At 49.5% G+C, this 22,500-nt stretch overlaps 1 protein-coding gene across 1 annotated transcript in view; it reads right to left on the bottom strand.

Moving 5' to 3' along the window:
* The window catches only part of LOC143517798 (glucosidase 2 subunit beta-like), a 90,886-nt gene that overhangs the window by 21,829 nt on the left and 46,557 nt on the right, over window positions 1-22,500 (bottom strand). The window contains exons 10-12 of the mRNA XM_077010604.1: window positions 8,723-8,792; window positions 7,277-7,366; window positions 35-106 (exon numbers count right to left, since the gene is read on the bottom strand). Coding sequence (XP_076866719.1) covers window positions 35-106; window positions 7,277-7,366; window positions 8,723-8,792 — 232 coding nt within the window. The remainder of the gene's footprint in view (window positions 1-34; window positions 107-7,276; window positions 7,367-8,722; window positions 8,793-22,500) is intronic.

The raw sequence follows: 22,500 nt of genomic DNA, 5'->3' as shown, positions 1-22,500 counted from the left end.
GGTCAGCATGACAGAGTATACCAGTACAACTTACCCCAACATGACCTCTGACCCCACACTGTTCTTCTGCGTGACTTGACTGAATGGGCAGAGTGTATACACATACCTGACAGAAAGAAAGAGAGATAGGGACAGAAAGAGAGAAAGAAAGAGGGAGAGAGAGAGAGAAAGAGAGGGTCTTTTATGTCATATATGCACTTTTATAAGAACTGCATGTCAGATGAGTTGAATTATTGATATGGCCCCACATGACAGAGTCACCCTCTCCGATCCCTCCACCCATGTGATTACACCACCCTCTTCATACACAAGTTCTCCAACCTCCCCGATCCTACTTGTTATTCTTTTAGCCATATAGCTGCACCACCCTCCTTACACACCACCCCATCTACAACCTCCCTCCTCCTCCTTCTGTCATTAATTTACCCACAGAATTACACCACCCTCCGTACACACATCTTTGGCAAAACACATTATCTTGTTTTGCATCCTGTTAAAACCTTAGCAGCCTGGTAGCTGCCATCAATACTGTTGCTGATGTGTAATTATAATCATCATCTATATTTATATATTTTTTGCCATTATTTTTATTAATTCAGCTAATTAATTCAGTACACATTTTAAAAATGTTAAGCCATATTTCCTGAAACCGTCCCAGTTTCCAGTCCTTTGGCAATATTGTCCTAGACACATTCATGCTAGTAAAGCCACCTTGAAGGAGAGAAAGAGAAATACAGAGAGAGAGAAAGAGAAATACATTTATTTATGCAATTTAAATTTTAAAATGTTTTGTTGTTCTTGTTAAATATTTATGTTGCTCCACCTTCTTTTACATATAACGTTCTCTGGCAAAATCACAGAGACGCAAAAAACATTATAAATGAAATGAGGATAGAGAGAGAGAGAGAGAGAGAGAGAGAGAGAGGGTGAAGAGAGAGAGAGACAGAAAGAGGGATATACATGCACTTTTTACTGTTTACTGGGAACAGAGAGAGAGACAGGAAGAGAGACAGAGAGAGACAGGGAGAGGGGAACAGAGAGAGAGACAGGGAGAGACAGGGAGAGGGGAACAGGGAGAGAGACAGAGAGAGACAGGGAGAGGGGAACAGGGAGAGAGAGACAGGGAGAGGGGAACAGGGAGAGAGAGACAGGGAGAGGGGAACAGGGAGAGAGACGGAGAGGGGAACAGGGAGAGAGACAGGGAGAGGGGTACAGAGAGAGAGAGACAGAGAGAGAGACAGGGAGAGGGGAACAGGGAGAGAGACAGGGAGAGGGGAACAGGGAGAGAGACGGAGAGGGGAACAGGGAGAGAGACGGAGAGGGGAACAGGGAGAGAGACAGGGAGAGAGGAACAGAGAGAGAGAGACAGGGAGAGGGGAACAGGGAGAGAGACAGAGAGAGACAGGGAGAGGGGAACAGGGAGAGAGAGACAGGGAGAGGGGAACAGGGAGAGAGAGACAGGGAGAGGGGAACAGGGAGAGAGACGGAGAGGGGAACAGGGAGAGAGACAGGGAGAGGGGTACAGAGAGAGAGAGACAGAGAGAGAGACAGGGAGAGGGGAACAGGGAGAGAGACAGGGAGAGGGGAACAGGGAGAGAGACGGAGAGGGGAACAGGGAGAGAGACGGAGAGGGGAACAGGGAGAGAGACAGGGAGAGAGGAACAGAGAGAGAGAGACAGGGAGAGGGGAACAGGGAGAGAGACGGAGAGGGGAACAGGGAGAGAGACAGAGAGGGGAACATGGAGAGAGGAAGATCAGCGGAGGATCAGCTGAAGGAAGATGAGTTCAAGAAAAAGAGACACAGACATCAAGAGCAAACGTGTGCGTGTGTGTGATTGTGTGTGTGTGTTTATGCGTGTGTGTGTACATGCAGTTTTGTGCTGTGCTGTGTTTATGTGTGTGTGCGTATACGTGTGTATTGTGTATTATTACACACACACACACACACACACACACACACACACACACACACACACACACACACGCACACACACACACACACACAGCTCCCCCTATGCCAATAGACCTTGATGTTTAACGCATGTCTAAATTACATTTGCTCTCTCCCTCTCATACACACACACCACCCATCACAATCATACACACACACACACACACACACACACACACACACACACACACACACACACACACACACACACCACAATCACACACACACACACACACACATCACAATCATACACACAAACACACACACACCACAATCACACACACACACACACACACACACACACACACAGGCCTCCTTGATATATTAAGCAGACTTTTATTTTCAAGCACCCCAAAGACTTTTATTTTTAAACACCCCAAATATCACCCCAAATCCCCAAACAACCACCCCAAATATCACCCCAAATCCCCAAACACCCCAAATATCACCCCAAATTCCCAAATAAACACCCCAAGTACCACCCCAAATCCCCAAACAAACACCTCAAATATCACCCCAAATTCCCAAATAAACACCCCAAGTATCACCCCAAATCCCCAAACACCCCAAATATCACCCCAAATCCCCAAATATACACCCCAAATCCCCCCTCCTCTGTAAAGAGTCACCAGTGTGACCGGTGTGAACTCACCAGTGTGAACTCTGGGTAAAATGCTGGTAAAGCACTTGCTAGTCACTAATGAAAACATCACCGCGTCACATAATTCATTAAATGCATAGTGGTTCAATGACAACACAAACTCCTGTGAACCCTAGAACAGATGGCAACTCATCAGCATGTGTGTTTGAGAGTGAGAATGTATGTGTGTGTATATGATATATATAAGCAAAGCAAAACAGAGCTGATGAACACAAAGAGGACACTTAGAACAGGTACATGATCACCAGGCAAGCCTCATGATGGGGGGTGAAGTCAGCCACCACAGCCTTTCAAACTGCCACCACATACCTTATTGGACAGCTGAGAGAGTGCCAGAAGAGAGTGCAGACTCTGTATACGTGACCAGCACAAGTGATTGGCTACCCTCACACTCCCCGTCCAATAAGGTAGGAGGAGCACATCACCAGTAGGCCATGATGGAACCAGACCAGAATAAGGAGAGAGACTCTAGATATGTGGAGCTCCCCTGAGAATGAGGCCCATGAGAGGGAAAGGGAGGAGGAAAAGAGAGGAGAGGAGAGGAGAGGAGAGGGGAGGAGAGGAGAAGGGAGGAGAGGGGAGGGGAGGAGAGGAGAGGAGAAGAGAAGGGAGGAGAAGAGAGAAGAGGGGCAGAGAGGAGAAGGGAGGAGAGGGGAGGGGAGGAGAGGAGAGGGGAGGGGAGGGGAGGAGAAGAGAAGGGAGGAGAGGAGAGGAGAGGAGAAGGGAGGAGAGAAGAGAGGAGGAGAGGAGAGGGGAGGAGAGGAGAGGAGAGGAGAAGAGAAGGGAGGAGAAGAGAGGAGAGGAGAAGGGAGGAGAGGAGACAAGAGGGTAGGAGAGGAGAGGAGAAGAGAAGGGAGGAGAAGGGAGGAGAGGAGAGGAGAAGGGAGGAGAGAAGAGGGGAGGAGAAGAGAGAAGAGGGGCAGAGAGGAGAAGGGAGGAGAGGGGAGGGGAGGAGAGGAGAGGAGAAGGGAGGAGAGGAGAAGAGAAGGGAGGAGAAGAGAGGAGAGGAGAAGGGAGGAGAGGAGAGGAGACAAGAGGGTAGGAGAGGAGATGTGAGGAGAGGGGAGGAGCCCTTCATTTGTATGTAAAAAAAACTCTAAAACCTCTGGAAGAGCAGACAGAAGTTCTAAGCAGACAGTAGTTATAAGTAAAATTCTTCACATTGAGATCACAACATCTTATTCACACAACCAACCAATCAGCTTATCCACTCCCCCAACACCTCACTACCCCAACGGCAGTACCTACGACAGAGCATTAGGGTTCTCAAACACACCTGCACTAGAGCACTGTGGTTCTCAAACACACCTGCACGAGAGCACTGTGGTTCTCAAACACACCTGCACTAGAGCACTGTGGTTCTCAAACACACCTGCACTAGAGCACTGTGGTTCTCAAACACACCTGCACTAGAGCACTGTGGTTCTCAAACACACCTGCACTAGAGCACTGTGGTTCTCAAACACACCTGCACCAGAGCACTGTGGTTCTCAAACACACCTGCACTAGAGCACTGTGGTTCTCAAACACACCTGCACTAGAGCACTGTGGTTCTCAAACACACCTGCACTAGAGCACTGTGGTTCTCAAACACACCTGCACTAGAGCACTGTGGTTCTCAAACACACCTGCACTAGAGCACTGTGGTTCTCAAACACACCTGTACGAGAGTAAAAGGGTTCTCAAATCAGATTTGTTTCGCACAGTGTAGTATAATGTGTAATGTTTAAGCATGAGTACACAGACCAAATCAGGACAGGTGAAAGCCACTTTAGAAAAGCAGGCATCTTTAATTATTCTGATTTTGACAAAGACCCAAACAGTGACCTTTGGAAGTAATTAACTGCTTGAGTGACTCATTAAACTGAAAGCTGAATTACAGGCATTAATCTAGCCAACGTCATCCTGCTACATCCATCATCATTTGAAAAGGCAGCAAGTGTGACCACCAGTGTGTGTGTGTGTGTGTGCACAATGCCACTGTATGACACACACACACACACACACACACACACACACACACACACACACACACACACACACACACACAAATATAAAACGTTCTCCAATAAATTATATCAACAAACTGTTCATGTGTGTTTTTGCATAATGTACCTGTTCAGTCATGTACAGTCAGGCTCTCTGGTTTCTACGATAACCATCAGTAATACTAGTGAACATGATCCTAAGTGAATTTATAATTAGTGAATTTATAATTAGGCGTGACTCCTTGGTGTCACTTCACCATCTGAGTTTGGGCACATTAGAAACTCTGACTCATCACGCTCCCACAGCCAGTGGCCAGTGACCAGACTTGAAGCCGTGTTAGGGGCCTGCTTCCGCACAGGGCTCTGGGCATCACCAGTGGGACAGAAACAGCATCCGAGGCCAACAGGGCGGCAGAGGGCAACAGAACCTTCAGCACCAAGCTCGCTCAATGTTGATGGTTTGGAGTCGGAGGGAGGGTGAGAGGGAAGAAGGGAGGGAGAGAGGGAGAGAGGGGGAGAGAGAGAGAGAGAGAGAGAGAGAGAGAGAGAGAGAGAGAGAGAGGGAGAGAGGGAGGTTTGGTGCTACTCCAGCTAGGAGAGGAGTGAATCTAAACACGAGGCCATTACTCCTGCCTGGAAGACACCCCAAATTATTTACTGCCTTTATTAATTCTGCTGTTTTAACCATTTACCTTCGGCCGTGACGGCGAGCAGACTAAATAAACAACAGAAAGGCTCTTTATTTGGCGCGTGCTCGTGAGGGGAGCAGCCGTATCTCAGCCTGCTGCTGCTGGAGGGTTGATGGTGCTTCTAATATGCTGCTAATTGCTCCAGGACCCGGCAGCGCTGCTTAATAATGTATCTCCATCCACAGGCCGAAGCCAATGAATCAGACAGACACGCAACGCCAGCCACGCTCTGGCGTCGACGGGACGCGGGCAAAAATCTGCAGCGCGTCTTGTTTTCATTTTTATTTACAAAAACGTGTACGTATAAAAAAGCACGTTATGTGAGAAGCTTAAAACAGACTGGAACACAGCACGTCAGAGCTGCTGTCTGATTAATATCAATAGGGTTAGGGTTAGGATGTTTTATTTATCAGAGCATGTCTGTGTGTCTGAATCACACCTCCAACAGTTACACTTGTATATTTTCACTTCGAAACTCAAGCGAGGCAGAAGATGAAAGAGGCAGCATCACGTGTGGCGTCAACGTTGCTACGGGCGACCAGACCCAAACGTCCACGTGAGTGGAAGTTGCCCTCGGTGCTAAACGCTGTACCTGTTGACTGGGTCGTGCGGTTGTGGGATGAAACGAACTGTTGCGGAACTCTGTTTAACGCTGTCTGTCGGGCTGAAGGTTCCTCAACCGGCAACTTATTGGAAGTTCAGGGAAAGGCTGCAGTGGAAAGTTCCCCAGTCTCCCCACGCCGCCGTCTCTCCGCTTGTGTCTCCTGCTCCCTCTTTCTCTCTCTGTAGCCACGACATCTGTGATGTCTGATGCTTAAGGCTCTAGTTCAGATCCTTCCCCTCTCGCCGAGACAATCGCTTACAGCAGGGACACCTCAGAGACACCCCCCCCCCACCACCAATCACCCCCCTCCCCCAAACACACACTTTTGTTCCCCATTTTCTTGCCCACGTAACACTGCTCATGGTTCCCGAAGAGCAGTGGGGCAACCGTTCTGGCTCAGGGATCAGTGATCAGTGCTGTCTAGGTGATGTCTCGGTTCTGTCTCGATTTTGTCTCGGTGGAGTCTCAGTGACATCTCAGATGGCTGCACTAACCCTTTGGTCTTAGTGCTGGGGAAGCTTGTCCAGTGGGTCCCTCACACCGTACGCACAACCCGGTGAAGCTAACGCATCCGCACGACAGGTGGCGGAGTCCTGGGGGACGGTCTCGCCTGCAGGAGCAGGACGGGAGTGCGGGACGGTGGATGAGGTGGATGTGGTGTCACCTGGCCCGGCGGACACGAGACCAAGCTGTGTTTGCCCTCATGACCGCAGTGGGCCGACGGCACTGCCACCCAGGTAGGAGTCATGACCGCCGTTTAGTCGGTATGATTGAATTTTTAACTAAAAGCAGCACTGGAGAGATTTCATTCCCCGCTGCTCACCCAAGTCTTTTAACTTTCAACAAAAACAGAAAGGAACTCTTACTGAGAGGTGTGTGTGTGTGTGTGTGTGTGTGTGTGTGTGTGTGTGTGTGTGTGTGTGTGTGTGTGTGTGTGTGTGTGTGTTTTCTGGAGCAGGCTGTAGTGATTCAGTTTTTCTTGCCGAACAGCGAGAGGTCCTTAGTTCAGGCACAGTCTGCTCACTCATACCACACCACACCAGAGAGGAGAGAGTACTCACCCATACTCAATGAGAGAGTACTCAATTATACTCAAAATATGTACTCATACAAGAAGTAGTCACTCATACAGGAAGTACTTATACAAGAAGTAGTCACTCATACAGGAAGTACTTATACAAGAAGTAGTCACTCATACAGGAAGTACTTATACAAGAAGTAGTCACTCATAAAAGTACTTATACAAGTAGTCATATAAGTCACATACACAAAATATTCACTTATACAAGTAGTAGTCACTCATACAGGAAGTAGTCACATCCATAAAATCTTTACTCATACAGGAAGTAGATATAGAGCTGCAGTCACACAGGAAGTACTCACTCGTGTACTGCTAGGTGCACACAGTGACTCAGCAGAAACACAAACTCCCGCTCTGGACCGTAGTCAATGGCCATCTTCTCCTGCAGCTCCCTGCCACACACACACATCACCATGACAATTACTACTAATGATAATAACAGCAAAGACAATAATGAGAAATTAATATGCACACGCACATGCAAATGCACACACACGTACGAGACAGTAAAGTAAGGAACTCCTCAGAATAAATTAATTCCCCCTCCCACACACAAGTGTAGAAACACACACACACACAAATAAACACACACTGACCTTCAAAGAAGTGTAATATGGGAGCAGTCATGCAGTAATGAAGAGTGTGTGTGAGTGTGTGTGTGTGTGCCTGCAGGTTACAGCTCATCAGTTACACTGCCACAGTCAGCGCACGCACACACACACACACACACACACACACACACACACACACACACACACACACACACACACACACACACACACACACACACACACACACACAGCATGTGCAAACAGTATACACAATTTGTTTAATTATCCTTGAGTTATAATGGTGCTAAACAAGCAACAGAAAAGAAGGTTCCCTATGGAATGTGTGTGTGTGTGTGTGTGTGTGTGTGTGTGTGTGTGTGTGTGTGTGTGTGTGTTCGTAGGACTCATTGTTTAATAAAGCAGCTCATGGTTCTATTCTCCTTCTGTTAACCCTGCGTCTTGGGCAAAGGGAAGATGGCTGCTGTGGGGGCAGGGCCAAGAGCAGCAGACTGCATGTGGGTGGAGCCAAGAGCAGTGTGATGCAGGGGGGCGGAGACAAGACCAGCAAACTGCAGGAGAGCAGGCTGCCAAGGGGCGGGGCTGACACAGGGACGCTGCCAGGGGGCAGGGCTGAGGGCTGGAGCCTACAGGGGGGCGGGGCTGAGAGTAGGACACCACCGGGGGGTGGGGCTGAGAGTAGGAGACCACCGGCGGGCGGGACTAATAGTTGGAGACCACTGGGGGGCGGGGCTGAGAGTTGGAGACCACTGGGGGGCGGGGCTGAGAGTAGGAGGCTGCTGGAAGGTCTGAGAACCCAGGCTAACAGGAGCAGACAAACTGGCTTAGGGAGGTCGCGAGGTCGTGGGGTGAAGACACCTCTCTGTGAGGTTGAAGGTGAAGTGAAGGACGGGTTTGTTAGGGCAGCTCTTCCGTAGATGGTGTCTTTAACTAACGCTGAGCGCACCTGCTCACATTTGCCACGTGTACATTTGTTCATGCTTGGTATCTTATAAAGCCACTGCAAATAAGAAATGGAATAAGTGCAAAGCAGACACCCAAACTGCCGTGCTCTCTATAGCATGGATATAAACAGTGTCATCCTTATTTAAGACACTGGGTAGTGTGTATGAGCGCGTGTGTGCTTGTGCGTGCTCGCACGTGAGCGTACATTCGCGTGCATAATAGGAACAGCCCTACCTGATCTCGGTTTGAACTGTCTCATACGCCTCTTCAACCTTCTGGAGTTCATCACCGGCACTTTCTACAGCTGAGAAGAGAGAGGGGGGTGGGGGTGGGGGAGTGACTAAGCTGAAGGGAAAAGGTCACACTTGTATAGATCCGTGTCAGGCGTGTGCTCAGTAAACATTTAGAGTGTTTAATATTCGTCGCTCTGTATCAGTCTCATCCTTCTGTCTCCCGAGATGCAGATCATAAAGCGGAGCATCTGCTAGGGCGAAGAAAGAAGAGAGATGGAGAGGGGGATGGAGAGGGTGAGAGAGGAAGGGAGAGGGAATGAGGGAGACAGAGAGGGGAAGACATGGAGGGAGGGAGAAAGGAAAAGTGGTGTAGGGAGACAGAGAGGGAGAGTCGGAGAGATGAGATAGAGCAGAAGCGAGAAAGAGAGAGAGGATGGAGAGAGGGAGAGAGAGACACACACACAGAAAGGGAATGAGTGGGAGGGAGGGAGAAAGAGGGAGAATGTGATGTCCTAATTACACGTTTACCAAAAAAAGACACAGAGAGAACCTCCCACCTGTTTACAAACAACAGCACCAAAATAATCAACATAAACACTACCCCTCAGTAGAATGAACAGCAGCCAACGACCAACACTTCAAACTCCTCAACAAATTCATTCAGTGATATAAAACCATCTGCGGCGGGAAAGTGCAGGGACGCACGCTCTCCATGCGCAGCGTTACCACGGCGCTGGTGGCCTACGGAGACGCAAACTAATTTGAGCAGCGGAGGTGTGACTGGCGCGTCCAGGACTCCAACACTCACACCTCATCTGTGGTTTAGCAGCCAGCATCAGAGCTGTTAGCTCCACCCACCAGACCAACATTACCACTCTGGCCCTCCTATTGGACAAGATACTGTTCTGGGTGGACTCCACCCCCCAGATCGATGCCCCGCCCCTGCAAACACAGCTGCACCATTTATGCACAGCTGGTAACGGTTACTAAGTCGGAGCGTGGCGTTTTTGGACCTGCTGGAGTCTTTCTCTGCAGGTGTGCAGACACGAGTGTTTCCATCAGATCAGAACGACTCATCCAGATCCTCAAAGGAGGTGGAGATGGAAGAGGTGAAGGGCATTTCACAGAAAGCCTTTGAAAACACTTTGAAGACGTTACTACAAGAGCAAAGCCATCGCAACAACAGCACAAACCAATATAATAGCTGAATCCAACCAAGACAGACCAGTGAAGCTATTCAGAGACATCCCAGCAGATTTTAATTACGATATTAATGACAGAATGAATGGCAGATTTTTTTTACAAATTCATTTCTCTCTAATCTTAAACTATGATGGAACTGTACGGAATTTGAAATCTATATATTATTAAATGAACTTAGAAATTATTTCTGCCATATTTTTTTTTTTTGTGAGAGCTACACAAGCCAAGCTTGAACAAAGATCTGCACATTTTTAAAGGAGAATAATACAACTATGGCTGATGTGTCTGTGTACACAACAAATCTGATTCATTTACAAAGAAAGAATGAGAGGAGTGTTCATAATTGTTCATAAAGGTGACAGAAGTGTTCATAAAAGCAGTGAGGAGCATTCATAAATATGAGAGTTCATACAGGTGAGAGGTGAGTTCATACAGGTGTCAGAAGTGTTCATAAAGGCAGTGAGGAGCGTTCTCAAAGGTGAGAGGAATGTTCATAAAGGCGAGAGTGGCTGACAGCTCTCTGGAGGAGCCAAGTGTCTGAGAAGACCTTCAGTGCCAAGGGCTGCAGAAGAGAGAACGCTGTTACAGTACTGTGGGGGAGGAGCACACTGCACACTGACAACCTGCCAAACACGACACACACACACACACACACACACACACACACACACACATGTACAACCACACGCACACACACACACACACACATGCACACACACACATATCAAGTAGATCAATGTCCTGCCACTCACATATTTAAGCACACTACACATACCCTCAACATTAATATGTACAGTGAAGGAAGAAAAATACAAAGGATTATACTACACACACTACATTCTATCTCAAACACACATCACACACACACACACACACACACACACACAATTCCCAAACCGTTATGCTCAGGTGGACTCAATTACATCCCAATGCTTGGACGACTAACAGAGGCCAAAGGTGAAAGGTTCATTGGCTGTCTGACCCTACATGTAACAGTGCAACGCCCCTCTGGTTTTGTCAGAACCTGGCGTGTAATTAACACTAAAACCCCAGAGGCGCTCCTGGTGAGAAGCTGTACTAGACCATTGCTGGATGGAGGAAACACAAATATAAGCCCCATGAAACAAGCCCCAAAGCCCGGGACAAACGTTAGGCACCAATTCCACACAGGCAAAATGTTTCAGAAGTATGCTTAGTAAAGATGCTTCTGTTTGTTACCTTATGTTTTCAATGTGTTCATGCTAAATGAAGTGAATACAGACCAATGTAATCACACCCACTCAATGGTCAGTCGTGATGCCTGCATGCACATCTATTTATGTAGCAGTATCTCCCAAGTACAATAACTATTAAGAGTAGATTGCACCTAGATTAGTTTAGCAGCTGGTATATTCACAATACATAGGAACTATCCACAGCATTTTACAGGTCAAAGCGGGCTTAATTCAGCACTCAGGACAGCGCCACTGTGCTTCCTTGTTTCAGTATGTCCAGCAGTAATGTCGGTTCAGCTTATTTCAGCACCGTGGACAGCGTCTGAGCAGTGTATTTGCATCAGGTTGTCCAACTCCAATCCTGGTGGGCTACAGCACTGCACAACTCCATGATTCTTTTGATATTCAAAAGATATTCTTGCAATGTCTTTAGAATCAAAGACCGGCATCTGATGACTACATGTGACTACACCAGTATACAGTACGCCAGTTTAGTTGGTGCAGACACTGTTAATGACAATGTTAATTTTATTAACTCTGTCACAGAAGTTTCAATAAATGTGTTTTTCCAAAATCTTAAACAATGATGGAACTGCATGGAATTTCAAATCCACAATATTAAATAAACATATGAATAATTTTTCTCCTTCAGCCACTCATACAATAACTAATTTCAGAAGAGCACATTTCCTGGCACCGAGAAACTTAAAATGGCAACTTGTTTATGAATTAGGAGATAGACAGGAAGTAAACAGCCGTTGTTGAATCAGCACCACCCCTGTCCTTTCAAAGACGTCAGAAGAGGCGGCCATTGATTGGCTGAAAACACAATGACTGTTACTGAAGGTCTACCGTATATCATGCAGTTCAGATTTAGACTGAAGTGACGAGCTACTGCTACACTGGTTAGAGGAGGCCGAACAGATGGAAGAATCATCCTTGACTGCATGACACTGTTGAAACGGTTAATCATCCAGGTCAGCTCAACAGACGCCTTCGATGGGGACACAATGATAATGTAAATACTAAAGCTTTCCTGGAGTCCCCACTGGGTTCAGTAATATTTGTTATTCAGTTTACAGAACGACTTCCCAGCAGTTGTATAGGAAGCTGATGTGGAGATTCAGGTGTCTACTGAACATTCAGCACTGTGGGTGCGTGGGATGTGCAAGCTGTTGCTACATTACCACCCGCCACGGCAAGATTTGCTAAGTAGCTTTGATTTGAGGTTAATTTTGTAACAGCGACCATGTGTTTTGGCTATGATACAGAGATTTTGGTTACTCGTATGCTTTTAAATAATTAAATATGCTTATTATTCATATATAACAAATAATATTAAGGGTTTTTTTGTTGTTAGGATATAGCATATTATCAAAGTGATCATTGATGGATATGTATTTAATTGAGTTCGTGATCCAGATTTCATTGACTGTGTCTATGGTTTTTCTAACATACAAACAAACAAACAATAGAACTCCAGCAGTAGTTCTATTAAAAAGGCTCAGCTAGCAGCTGTGTGATTAGTCAGTCAACTGTGGGAGGGGCCAGGCAGCTGCCCGGGCTGAGTGATTGGCTTTGCTTCTGTCTGGCTACACACATATGCACTACGCTAGCAGCTACATGGCAGCAGTACTGTGTGACTCACCACCACGGTGACAGCCAGTGAGTCAATCCCACAACAAACCAACACCAGAGACGGGGGGGTGGGGGGGTGGGGGGGTGAGACAGGGACCCAGAGAGACAGCTCCATCTCTCCATCACCCATCACACACACACACACACACACACACACACACACACACACACACACACACACACACACACACACACACACACACACACACACACACACACACACCTCCTCTGCCTAATAAGACATTGATTAAAGCTTACATGTGCTGATGTGACACTTCATAAACACATTACCCAACAACATCTAACTGGCATACACAAAACCACAAAGGCAAAACATCCTTCTAAAAACACACACAGTTAGAAACACAGACAACCCGCACAACCCGCACACCCAAATGTTCACGCAAACAGTAATTCACCCAAACTCGGAAAGAACTCCCTCACACGCGTGCAATCATGCACAGGAACTCTCACACAAACAAAACTCATCAAGATGCAATTTAGGAAACTAGTATCGCACACAAGATAGAAACAACACAAACCTCAGCTGCATATATGCAATCGGAGTTAAAAGTCAAAATGTACACACTAATAGCCATGTCATAATTATCTCCAAACATTTCCTACCAATCTTTACATTTACAGTTCATCATGAGATGTAATAAACGGTTTGGGTCTAGTTTCTAAGTTAATCCCATATCCCGCACCCATATACTTCCACCTCCGTCCACACTAGTGTAGGTGTATGTATGTAATACCTGTAATACAGGTGTATAGAGTGTAGCGTAGACAGGACAACCCGTTTAACAGCGAAGAGGATGGGTAATGCTACAGCACTTGTTGCTATGACGACAGTTCCTCTACGGCGAGCGTTCAGCCGCTACTTCTCAAGCGCACATCTATTCTAATTTGCATATGCGCATGTTTACGCATCTGAAAGCGGTAATTTGCGGCAGCCCCCAAACAGACCTGTTTACAAGAGCGGGGTGTAAAGCCCACCGTGTTAATGAGAGACAAAGGGCGTAGACTGAGCGCAAACTCGCCCCCAATGAACAGAGTGAAGATGAGGCAGGCGGGGGTCTACATCTGCTACCCACAGACAACTAAAGCACTTTAACTGTATCATCTGTGAGACACACACACACACACACACACACACACACACACACAGATAAGTTAAGTGCCCACCACAGCTGATGCCATTATTAGCTTCTCTGCATATTATTTCTAATGAGGTGACCAGGGTGAAGTTTCTTCAAACCCTACAGCGAGGTTCGCTGGGTCCTTGCATAGGCACACAGTGCCAAGTGCCACAGGTCCTAACACACACACACACACACACACACACACACACACACACACACACACACACACACACACACACACACACACACACCCACCCACACACACACCCACGCACGCACGCACGCACGCACGCACGCACGCACGCACGCACGCACGCACACACACACACACACACACAGCACCTCTGGGTCCTCTCAAACACACAGCAGCTAAACTGGAGTATGAGGCCACCTCCATCGTTCCTCCTACAACACTCTCTCTCTTCTCTCTGTCTCATCTCTTTCTCTCTCTCCTCTTTGTCTCATCTCTTTCTCTCTCTCCTCTGTCTCATCTCTTTCTCTCTGTCTCATCTTTTTCTCTGTCCCTCTCCCCCTATGTGTCTCTCAGGCCCCCTCTCTATCTGTGTCTTTCTCTCCCTCTGTCATTCTCTGTCTCCCTCTGCGTCTACTCTTGTGTTTGTATAGGATTTGAGATAAATGGAAGTGGGATGAGCAGAGGAATGAGGGATGCTTGAGGATAAGATGAAGAGAGAGAGAGAGAGAGAAAGAATGCATGAATAATTCATTGATCTGAATGGGGTAGATTCCCAAATCAGAACACACACACACACACACACACACACACACACACACACACACACACACACACACACACACACACACACACACACACACACACACACACTCCCCAGCATGAGATCATCAGTTGTTTTGCGTCCCACTGTAGAGGTGTAGATGAAGACAAATTGGTGCTTGTGTGCATCAAAAAACCTTCTATCAGCCCGGTGGGATCGCTGAGCATCCCACGACTGCTAGAGGGGAGGTGAAGGGCAGACAAGACTGCTGGAGGGAAGGGGCGGGGCATCTGGGCCTACTGGAGGGAAGGGGCGGGGCATCTGGGCCTGCTGGAGGGAAGGGGCAGGGCATCTGGGCCTACTGGAGGGAAGGGGCGGGGCATCTGGGCCTGCTGGAGGGAAGGGGCGGGGCATCTGGGCCTGCTGGAGGGAAGGGGCGGGGCATCTGGGCCTGCTGGAGGGAAGGGGCGGGGCATCTGGGCCTACTGGAGGGAAGGGGCGGGGCATCTGGGCCTGCTGGAGGGAAGGGGCGGGGCATCTGGGCCTACTGGAGGGAAGGGGCAGGGCATCTGGGCCTGCTGGAGGGAAGGGGCGGGGCATCTGGGCCTGCTGGAGGGAAGGGGCGGGGCATCTGGGCCTGCTGGAGGGAAGGGGCGGGGCATCTGGGCCTACTGGAGGGAAGGGGCGGGGCATCTGGGCCTGCTGGAGGGAAGGGGCGGGGCATCTGGGCCTACTGGAGGGAAGGGGCAGGGCATCTGGGCCTGCTGGAGGGAAGGGGCGGGGCATCTGGGCCTGCTGGAGGGAAGGGGCGGGGCATCTGGGCCTGCTGGAGGGAAGGGGCGGGGCATACATGCCCCTGCCACCAGTCACCAAGGCCCTCCTTCAACAGTGCTTATGTAGTTAGGGCAGAACTCCAGCACCATGGTCCTGCTGTGGCCTGCAGAGGACACCCTACTGAGATGCTCAATATGAACAGACTCTCGCTCTCTCTGTCTCTCACACTCACACACACACACACACACACACACACACACACACACACACGCACACACCACACACCACACACTCACACACTCACACACGCACACACACACACACACACACACACACACACACACACACACACACACACACGCACACACCACACACTCACACACTCACACACACACACACACACACACACACACACACACACACACACACACAGCACTGTGCTATTTTCATTCCACTGTGTGATGCTGCCTGTCAGGGGAAGACAAGGCTGTAGCACTTTGCATAACACAAACACAATCGCAGATGGTTTGACTCTTCACTGGAAGGCAAGTTACCAGGGTGCTATTTACTGACAGGGAGGTGTGACACACACGTGCATGCGCACACACACACACTCACACACAGCACACCCATGCATGCTCGTGCACGTGCGCAAACACACACACACACACACACACAAACACACGCATACATTACATTCAGCAAAACAAAACAAACAGAATCAGACTTAAACTTTTCATCTTAACCAATGGTTTTCAGCCGTTTACACACCACTTTGCCTCCGTATACACACGTACCAGAGATCAGAGCGTCTGCTCACCACCATCAGTTGTTATTGTAACATTAGTAGTAGCACAGACCACTGGACCAAGTCCCTGGATCAATCAATTGACTTGTTACGCTAGAGGTCACGCCCCATTTTTTTCCACGAACTCACCACATAGTAAGAGCAGGTAACACCTGGGCAGCTACAGGCAGCTGCGATACTCACCACATGTAGTAAGAGCAGGTAACACCTGGGCAGCTACAGGCAGCTGCGGTACTCACCACATGTAGTAAGAGCAGGTAACACCAGGGCAGCTACAGGCAGCTGCGGTACTCACCACATGTAGTAAGAGCAAGTAACACCTGGGCAGCTACAGGCAGCTGCGGTACTCACCACATGTAGTAAGAGCAGGTAACACCTGGGCAGCTACAGGCAGCTGCGGTACTCACCACATGTAGTAAGAGCAGGTAACACCTGGGCAGCTACAGGCAGCTGCGGTACTCACCACATGTAGTAAGAGCAGGTAACACCTGGGCAGCTACAGGCAGCTGCGTTACTCACCACATGTAGTAAGAGCAGGTAACACCTGGGCAGCTACAGGCAGCTGCGGTACTCACCACATGTAGTAAGAGCAGGTAACACCTGGGCAGCTACAGGCAGCTGCGGTACTCACCACATGTAGTAAGAGCAGGTAACACCTGGGCAGCTACAGGCAGCTGCGTTACTCACCACATGTAGTAAGAGCAGGTAACACCTGGGCAGCTACAGGCAGCTGCGGTACTCACCACATGTAGTAAGAGCAGGTAACACCTGGGCAGCTACAGGCAGCTGCGTTACTCACCACATGTAGTAAGAGCAGGTAACACCTGGGCAGCTACAGGCAGCTGCGGTACTCACCACATGTAGTAAGAGCAGGTAACACCTGGGCAGCTACAGGCAGCTGCGGTACTCACCACATGTAGTAAGAGCAGGTAACACCTGGGCAGCTACAGGCAGCTGCGTTACTCACCACATTTGTGTGAGCAGTAAAACTGTCCCTTCGTCTCGCAGGTGGAGCACATGCTGCTTGAATCTACTGCAAATCAAGGCCTAATTGGAGTAATTGTCCTCTCACTATAGGAAATGTTTTGACACACATCCTGGGCCTAACGGTTTGTGTTGTGTGACTCCTTGGTGTTAATTGCTCTAAACTGCCAACAGCACGTCTGACACGCACGGACCAACATGCAACACAGACACAGACAACCTTTCGGTCACGCCATACATTCTTTTCTCAGATAAGAGGACGAGGCAAGCCAACAGCAGCTAAACGGGAATGGTCAGTATGACCTATCAGAAACACACACACACACACACACACACACACACACACACACACACACACACACATACACACACACACACACACACACTGTCTCTCTTTCCCCTTAACGATGCCTGCCTTTATCCTCTCTGTATCACTCTCTCATCTTAAGGAGCAATTGTAAGACCAGTTCCAGTTCATTTCTGGGAATTAAATGCTATACAGTGGTATGACTACCCACTCTGTCCTTGAGCACAAGGTGCTTTTTCGTGTGTGTTTGTGTGTGTGTGCCCCTGTTTAATCAAGACTGGTCATGTACACTGAAGGCTCTGTACAATAACACTCAGCCTGGTGTGAAAGTGGACCCTGGGGGATAACACAGGAACCGTGTAAATTAAATGGACTTTAATTAAAAAGAGGCCTGCTAATGTCGTAGGCTGATGTCACACCCACACCCACCCACCCACACCAGGGCTAACCCACCCAGCCACTCACACACCCTCACACTATCCTAAATCAGTGGACGCAAGTTGGTGTCAGGGTGCATGCTGACTGTGTGTGTGCACGAGTGCTTCTACACACACACACACACACAGTGTGTATGCGTGTGTGTGTGTGTGTGTGTGTGTGTGTGTGTGTGTGTGCGTGTATGCATGTTTGTTTCACTTCAATGTAATAAAAAATGAATGTGTTTAGACTCCTTATGGCTCAGCAAATGCCTGCACACACACACACACACACACACACACACACACACACACACACACACACACACACACACACACACACACACACACACACACACACACACACACACACACACACACACACACACACAAGCCATGGTGCACAGTTGCTGCTGAAGCGAGGTGGGATGGGCCAGGCTGGACCGGGCGGCCCGTGGACGGTGCCCAGACACACGGGCTCAGCAGCAGTGAAAGACAACACCAGTTTACGACTAATCCCGTTATATCCGGAACGCAACAGCGGGGGAGGAGCCAAAGAAGAGACAGAGCACAGACAGAAAAGAGCCGCACAGAGATGAGACAAAAGGTGCACAACGATGGTAAAGGATAATTAAAGGTACATTCACCTGCACAACGATGGTAAAGGATAATTAAAGGTACATTCACCTGCACAACGATGGTAAAGGATAATTAAAGGTACATTCACCTGCACAACGATGGTAAAGGATAATTAAAGGTACATTCACCTGCACAACGATGGTAAAGGATAATTAAAGGTACATTCTCCTGCACAACGATGGTAAAGGATAATTAAAGCTACATTCACCTGCACAACGATAGTACAGGATAATTAAAGCTACATTCACCTGCACAACGATGGTAAAGGATAATTAAAGGTACATTCACCTGCACAGCGATGGTAAAGGATAATTAAAGGTACATTCACCTGCACAGCAATGGTATAGGATAATTAAAGCTACATTCACCTGCACAACGATGGTATTGGATAATTAAAGCTACATTCACCTGCACAACGATGGTAAAGAATAATTAAAGCTACATTCACCTGCACAACGATGGTAAAGGATAATTAAAGGTGGCGGGTCAGGGGTTGAATCAGTTCGTGAATCAATACGTTTGGAAGATGTGCATCTCTGTTTATTTCTGAGATGCATTTAACTCTGACATTAATGAAAATTGATTTTCTTTCCCCATTTTTCTTGTCCGCAAGATAACTGTGTTTGAACACACACCACACAGTCTGTAACTGCAGTTTAATCACACACAACAGTCTGTAACTACAGTTTAATTAGTAAAATGTAGCAGGAACTCTCTCACACAGGAAAAAAAATGCACATGTACACACACACACACACACACACACACACACACACACACAGACACACACACTTCCCTGCACTGGTGCCATGCTGGCGAAGAATCAATCACCAAGGAACCCGTTGCCCCGGCAACGGTGGGTTCCATCGCCACGGAGTAAGTAGTGAATGATTGCGTGTGTAACTCATTGGTGGAGTGGTGTTAGAGAATGGGTGGAGTGGTGTTAGAGAATGGGTGGAGGGGTGTGAGAGAATGGGTGGAGGGGTGTTAGAGAATGGGTGGAGGGGTGTGAGAATGGGTGGAGGGGTGTGAGAATGGGTGGAGGGGTGTGAGAGAATGGGTGGAGTGGTGTTAGAGAATGGGTGGAGGGGTGTTAGAGAATGGGTGGAGGGGTGTTAGAGAAGGGGTGGAGGGGTGTGAGAGAATGGGTGGAGGGGTGTTAGAGAATGGGTGGAGGGGTGTGAGAATGGGTGGAGGGGTGTGAGAATGGGTGGAGGGGTGTTAGAGAATGGGTGGAGGGGTGTGAGAATGGGTGGAGGGGTGTTAGAGAATGGGTGGAGGGGTGTTAGAGAATGGGTGGAGGGGTGTGAGAGAATGGGTGGAGGGGTGTTAGAGAATGGGTGGAGGGGTGTTAGAGAATGGGTGGAGGGGTGTGAGAATGGGTGGAGGGGTGTTAGAGAATGGGTGGAGTGGTGTTAGAGAATGGGTGGAGGGGTGTGAGAGAATGGGTGGAGGGGTGTGAGAGAATGGGTGGAGTGGTGTGAGAGAATGGGTGGAGTGGTGTTAGAGAATGGGTGGAGGGGTGTTAGAGAATGGGTGGAGGGGTGTTAGAGAATGGGTGGAGGGGTGTTAGAGAATGGGTGGAGGGGTGTGAGAGAATGAGTGGAGGGGTGTTAGAGAATGGGTGGAGGGGTGTGAGAGAATGGGTGGAGGGGTGTTAGAGAATGGGTGGAGGGGTGTGAGAGAATGGGTGGAGGGGTGTTAGAGAATGGGTGGAGGGGTGTTAGAGAATGGGTGGAGGGGTGTTAGAGAATGGATGGAGGGGTGTTAGAGAATGGGTGGAGGGGTGTTAGAGAATGGGTGGAGGGGTGTGAGAATGGGTGGAGGGGTGTGAGAGAATGGGTGGAGTGGTGTGAGAGAATGGGTGGATGGGTGTTAGAGAATGGGTGGATGGGTGTTAGAGAATGGGTGGAGGGGTGTTAGAGAATGGGTGGAGGGTGTTAGAGAATGGGTGGAGGGGTGTGAGAGAATGGGTGGAGGGGTGTTAGAGAATGGGTGGAGGGGTGTTAGAGAATGGGTGGAGTGGTGTTAGAGAATGGGTGGAGGGGTGTTAGAGAATGGGTGGAGGGGTGTTAGAGAAGGGGTGGAGGGGTGTGAGAGAATGGGTGGAGGGGTGTGAGAGAATGGGTGGAGTGGTGTTAGAGAATGGGTGGAGAAGTGTTAGAGAATGGGTGGAGGGGTGTGAGAATGGGTGGAGGGGTGTTAGAGAATGGGTGGAGGGGTGTTAGAGAATGGGTGGAGGGGTGTTAGAGAATGGTGGAGGGGTGTGAGAATGGGTGAGGGGTGTTAGAGAATGGGTGGAGGGGTGTTAGAGAAGGGGTGGAGTGGTGTGAGAGAATGGGTGGAGGGGTGTTTAGAGAATGGGTGGAGGGGTGTGAGAGAATGGGTGGAGGGGTGTTAGAGAATGGGTGGAGGGGTGTGAGAATGGGTGGAGGGGTGTTAGAGAATGGGTGGTGTGGTGTTAGAGAATGGGTGGAGGGGTGTTAGAGAATGGTGGAGGGGTGTTAGAGAAGGGGTGGAGGGGTGTGAGAGAATGGGTGGAGGGGTGTGAGAGAATGGGTGGAGTGGTGTTAGAGAATGGGTGGAGGGGTGTTAGAGAATGGGTGGAGGGGTGTTAGAGAATGGGTGGAGGGGTGTTAGAGAATGGGTGGAGGGGTGGTGGGGGCTGTCTTACCCCCTCTACATCCATCCTGCCTGCAAGTTCATTAAACCCCAGACATGAAATACATAGTGAATACAGAAAGCAACTAAACACAGAACAAACTGAAGTGAGAGAGAAAAAAGTGAAGTGATGAGGGAAAGACAATGGGAAGAAAATGAACATGTTGATGATGGATAGAGAGATGAACATGAAACCATTCAGATTGCAAATGAAAAGAAACTTTGAGAAGGATAACCTCTCCCCATGTCCCCATGTCACCGTGTCCCCGTGTCCCCATGTCCCCCGTGTCACCGTGTCCCCATGTCACATGTTGTGTGTGTGAGAGTTTGTTGCACTTCTGCAGTCTGTGTATTTAATGCCTTTCAGTGTACATGCACTTGGAGGATTAAAAAAAAGCTCTCTCTCTCTCTCTCTCTCTCTCTCTCTCTCTCTCTCTCTCTCTCTCTCTCTCTCTCTCTCCCCCCCCCCCCCCCACCCCCCCCCCGCGCTGAAGCTCGTCAGGCTAACAGGCCCTGGCATGGGCTGCTGTACAGCAGGGGGGGAGGTGGGGGAGAGGGGAGGGGAGGTGGGGGAGAGGTGGGGGTGAGGTGGAGGGGGAGGTGGGGGGAGAGGTGGGGGTGAGGTGGAGGGGAGGTGGAGGGGAGGTGGGGGTGAGGTGGGGGGGAGGTGGGGGAGAGGTGGGGGAGAGGTGGGGGTGAGGTGGAGGGGAGGTGGAGGGGGAGGTGGGGGGGTGGTGGGGGAGAGGTGGGGGGAGAGGTGGGGGGGAGGTGGAGGGGGAGGTGGGGGGGGGTGGTGGGGGGTGAGGTGGGGGGGAGGTGGGGGAGAGGGGAGGGGAGGTGGGGGTGAGGTGGGGGTGAGGTGGGGTGAGGTGGGGGTGAGGGGGAGGTGGGGGGGGAGGTGGGGAGAGGTGGGGGGTGAGGTGGGGGGAGGTGGAGGGGAGGTGGGGGGGGGTGGGGGTGAGGTGGGGGGAGGTGGGGGAGAGGGGAGGGGAGGTGGGGGTGAGGTGGGGGTGAGGTGGGGTGAGGTGGGGGGTGAGGGGAGGTGGGGGGGAGGTGGGGAGAGGTGGGGGGTGAGGTGGGGGGGAGGTGGGGGAAAGGGGAAGCTGAAATGTTGATGTTCAATAATAGTTATCGACGGACAACTTTAGGATTAAAAACTAATCTGATATGGGGAGCTAGTGTGGAAGGAAGGGAAATCACGTTGAGGAAATAGAAGCCAGCCGACTACACTCACTGACCACACACACACACCACAC

The sequence above is a fragment of the Brachyhypopomus gauderio genome, chromosome 1 (assembly GCF_052324685.1).
Source record: "Brachyhypopomus gauderio isolate BG-103 chromosome 1, BGAUD_0.2, whole genome shotgun sequence".
In the NCBI taxonomy this organism is placed as follows: domain Eukaryota; kingdom Metazoa; phylum Chordata; class Actinopteri; order Gymnotiformes; family Hypopomidae; genus Brachyhypopomus; species Brachyhypopomus gauderio.
This window is presented reverse-complemented; position numbering and strand designations above follow the sequence as displayed.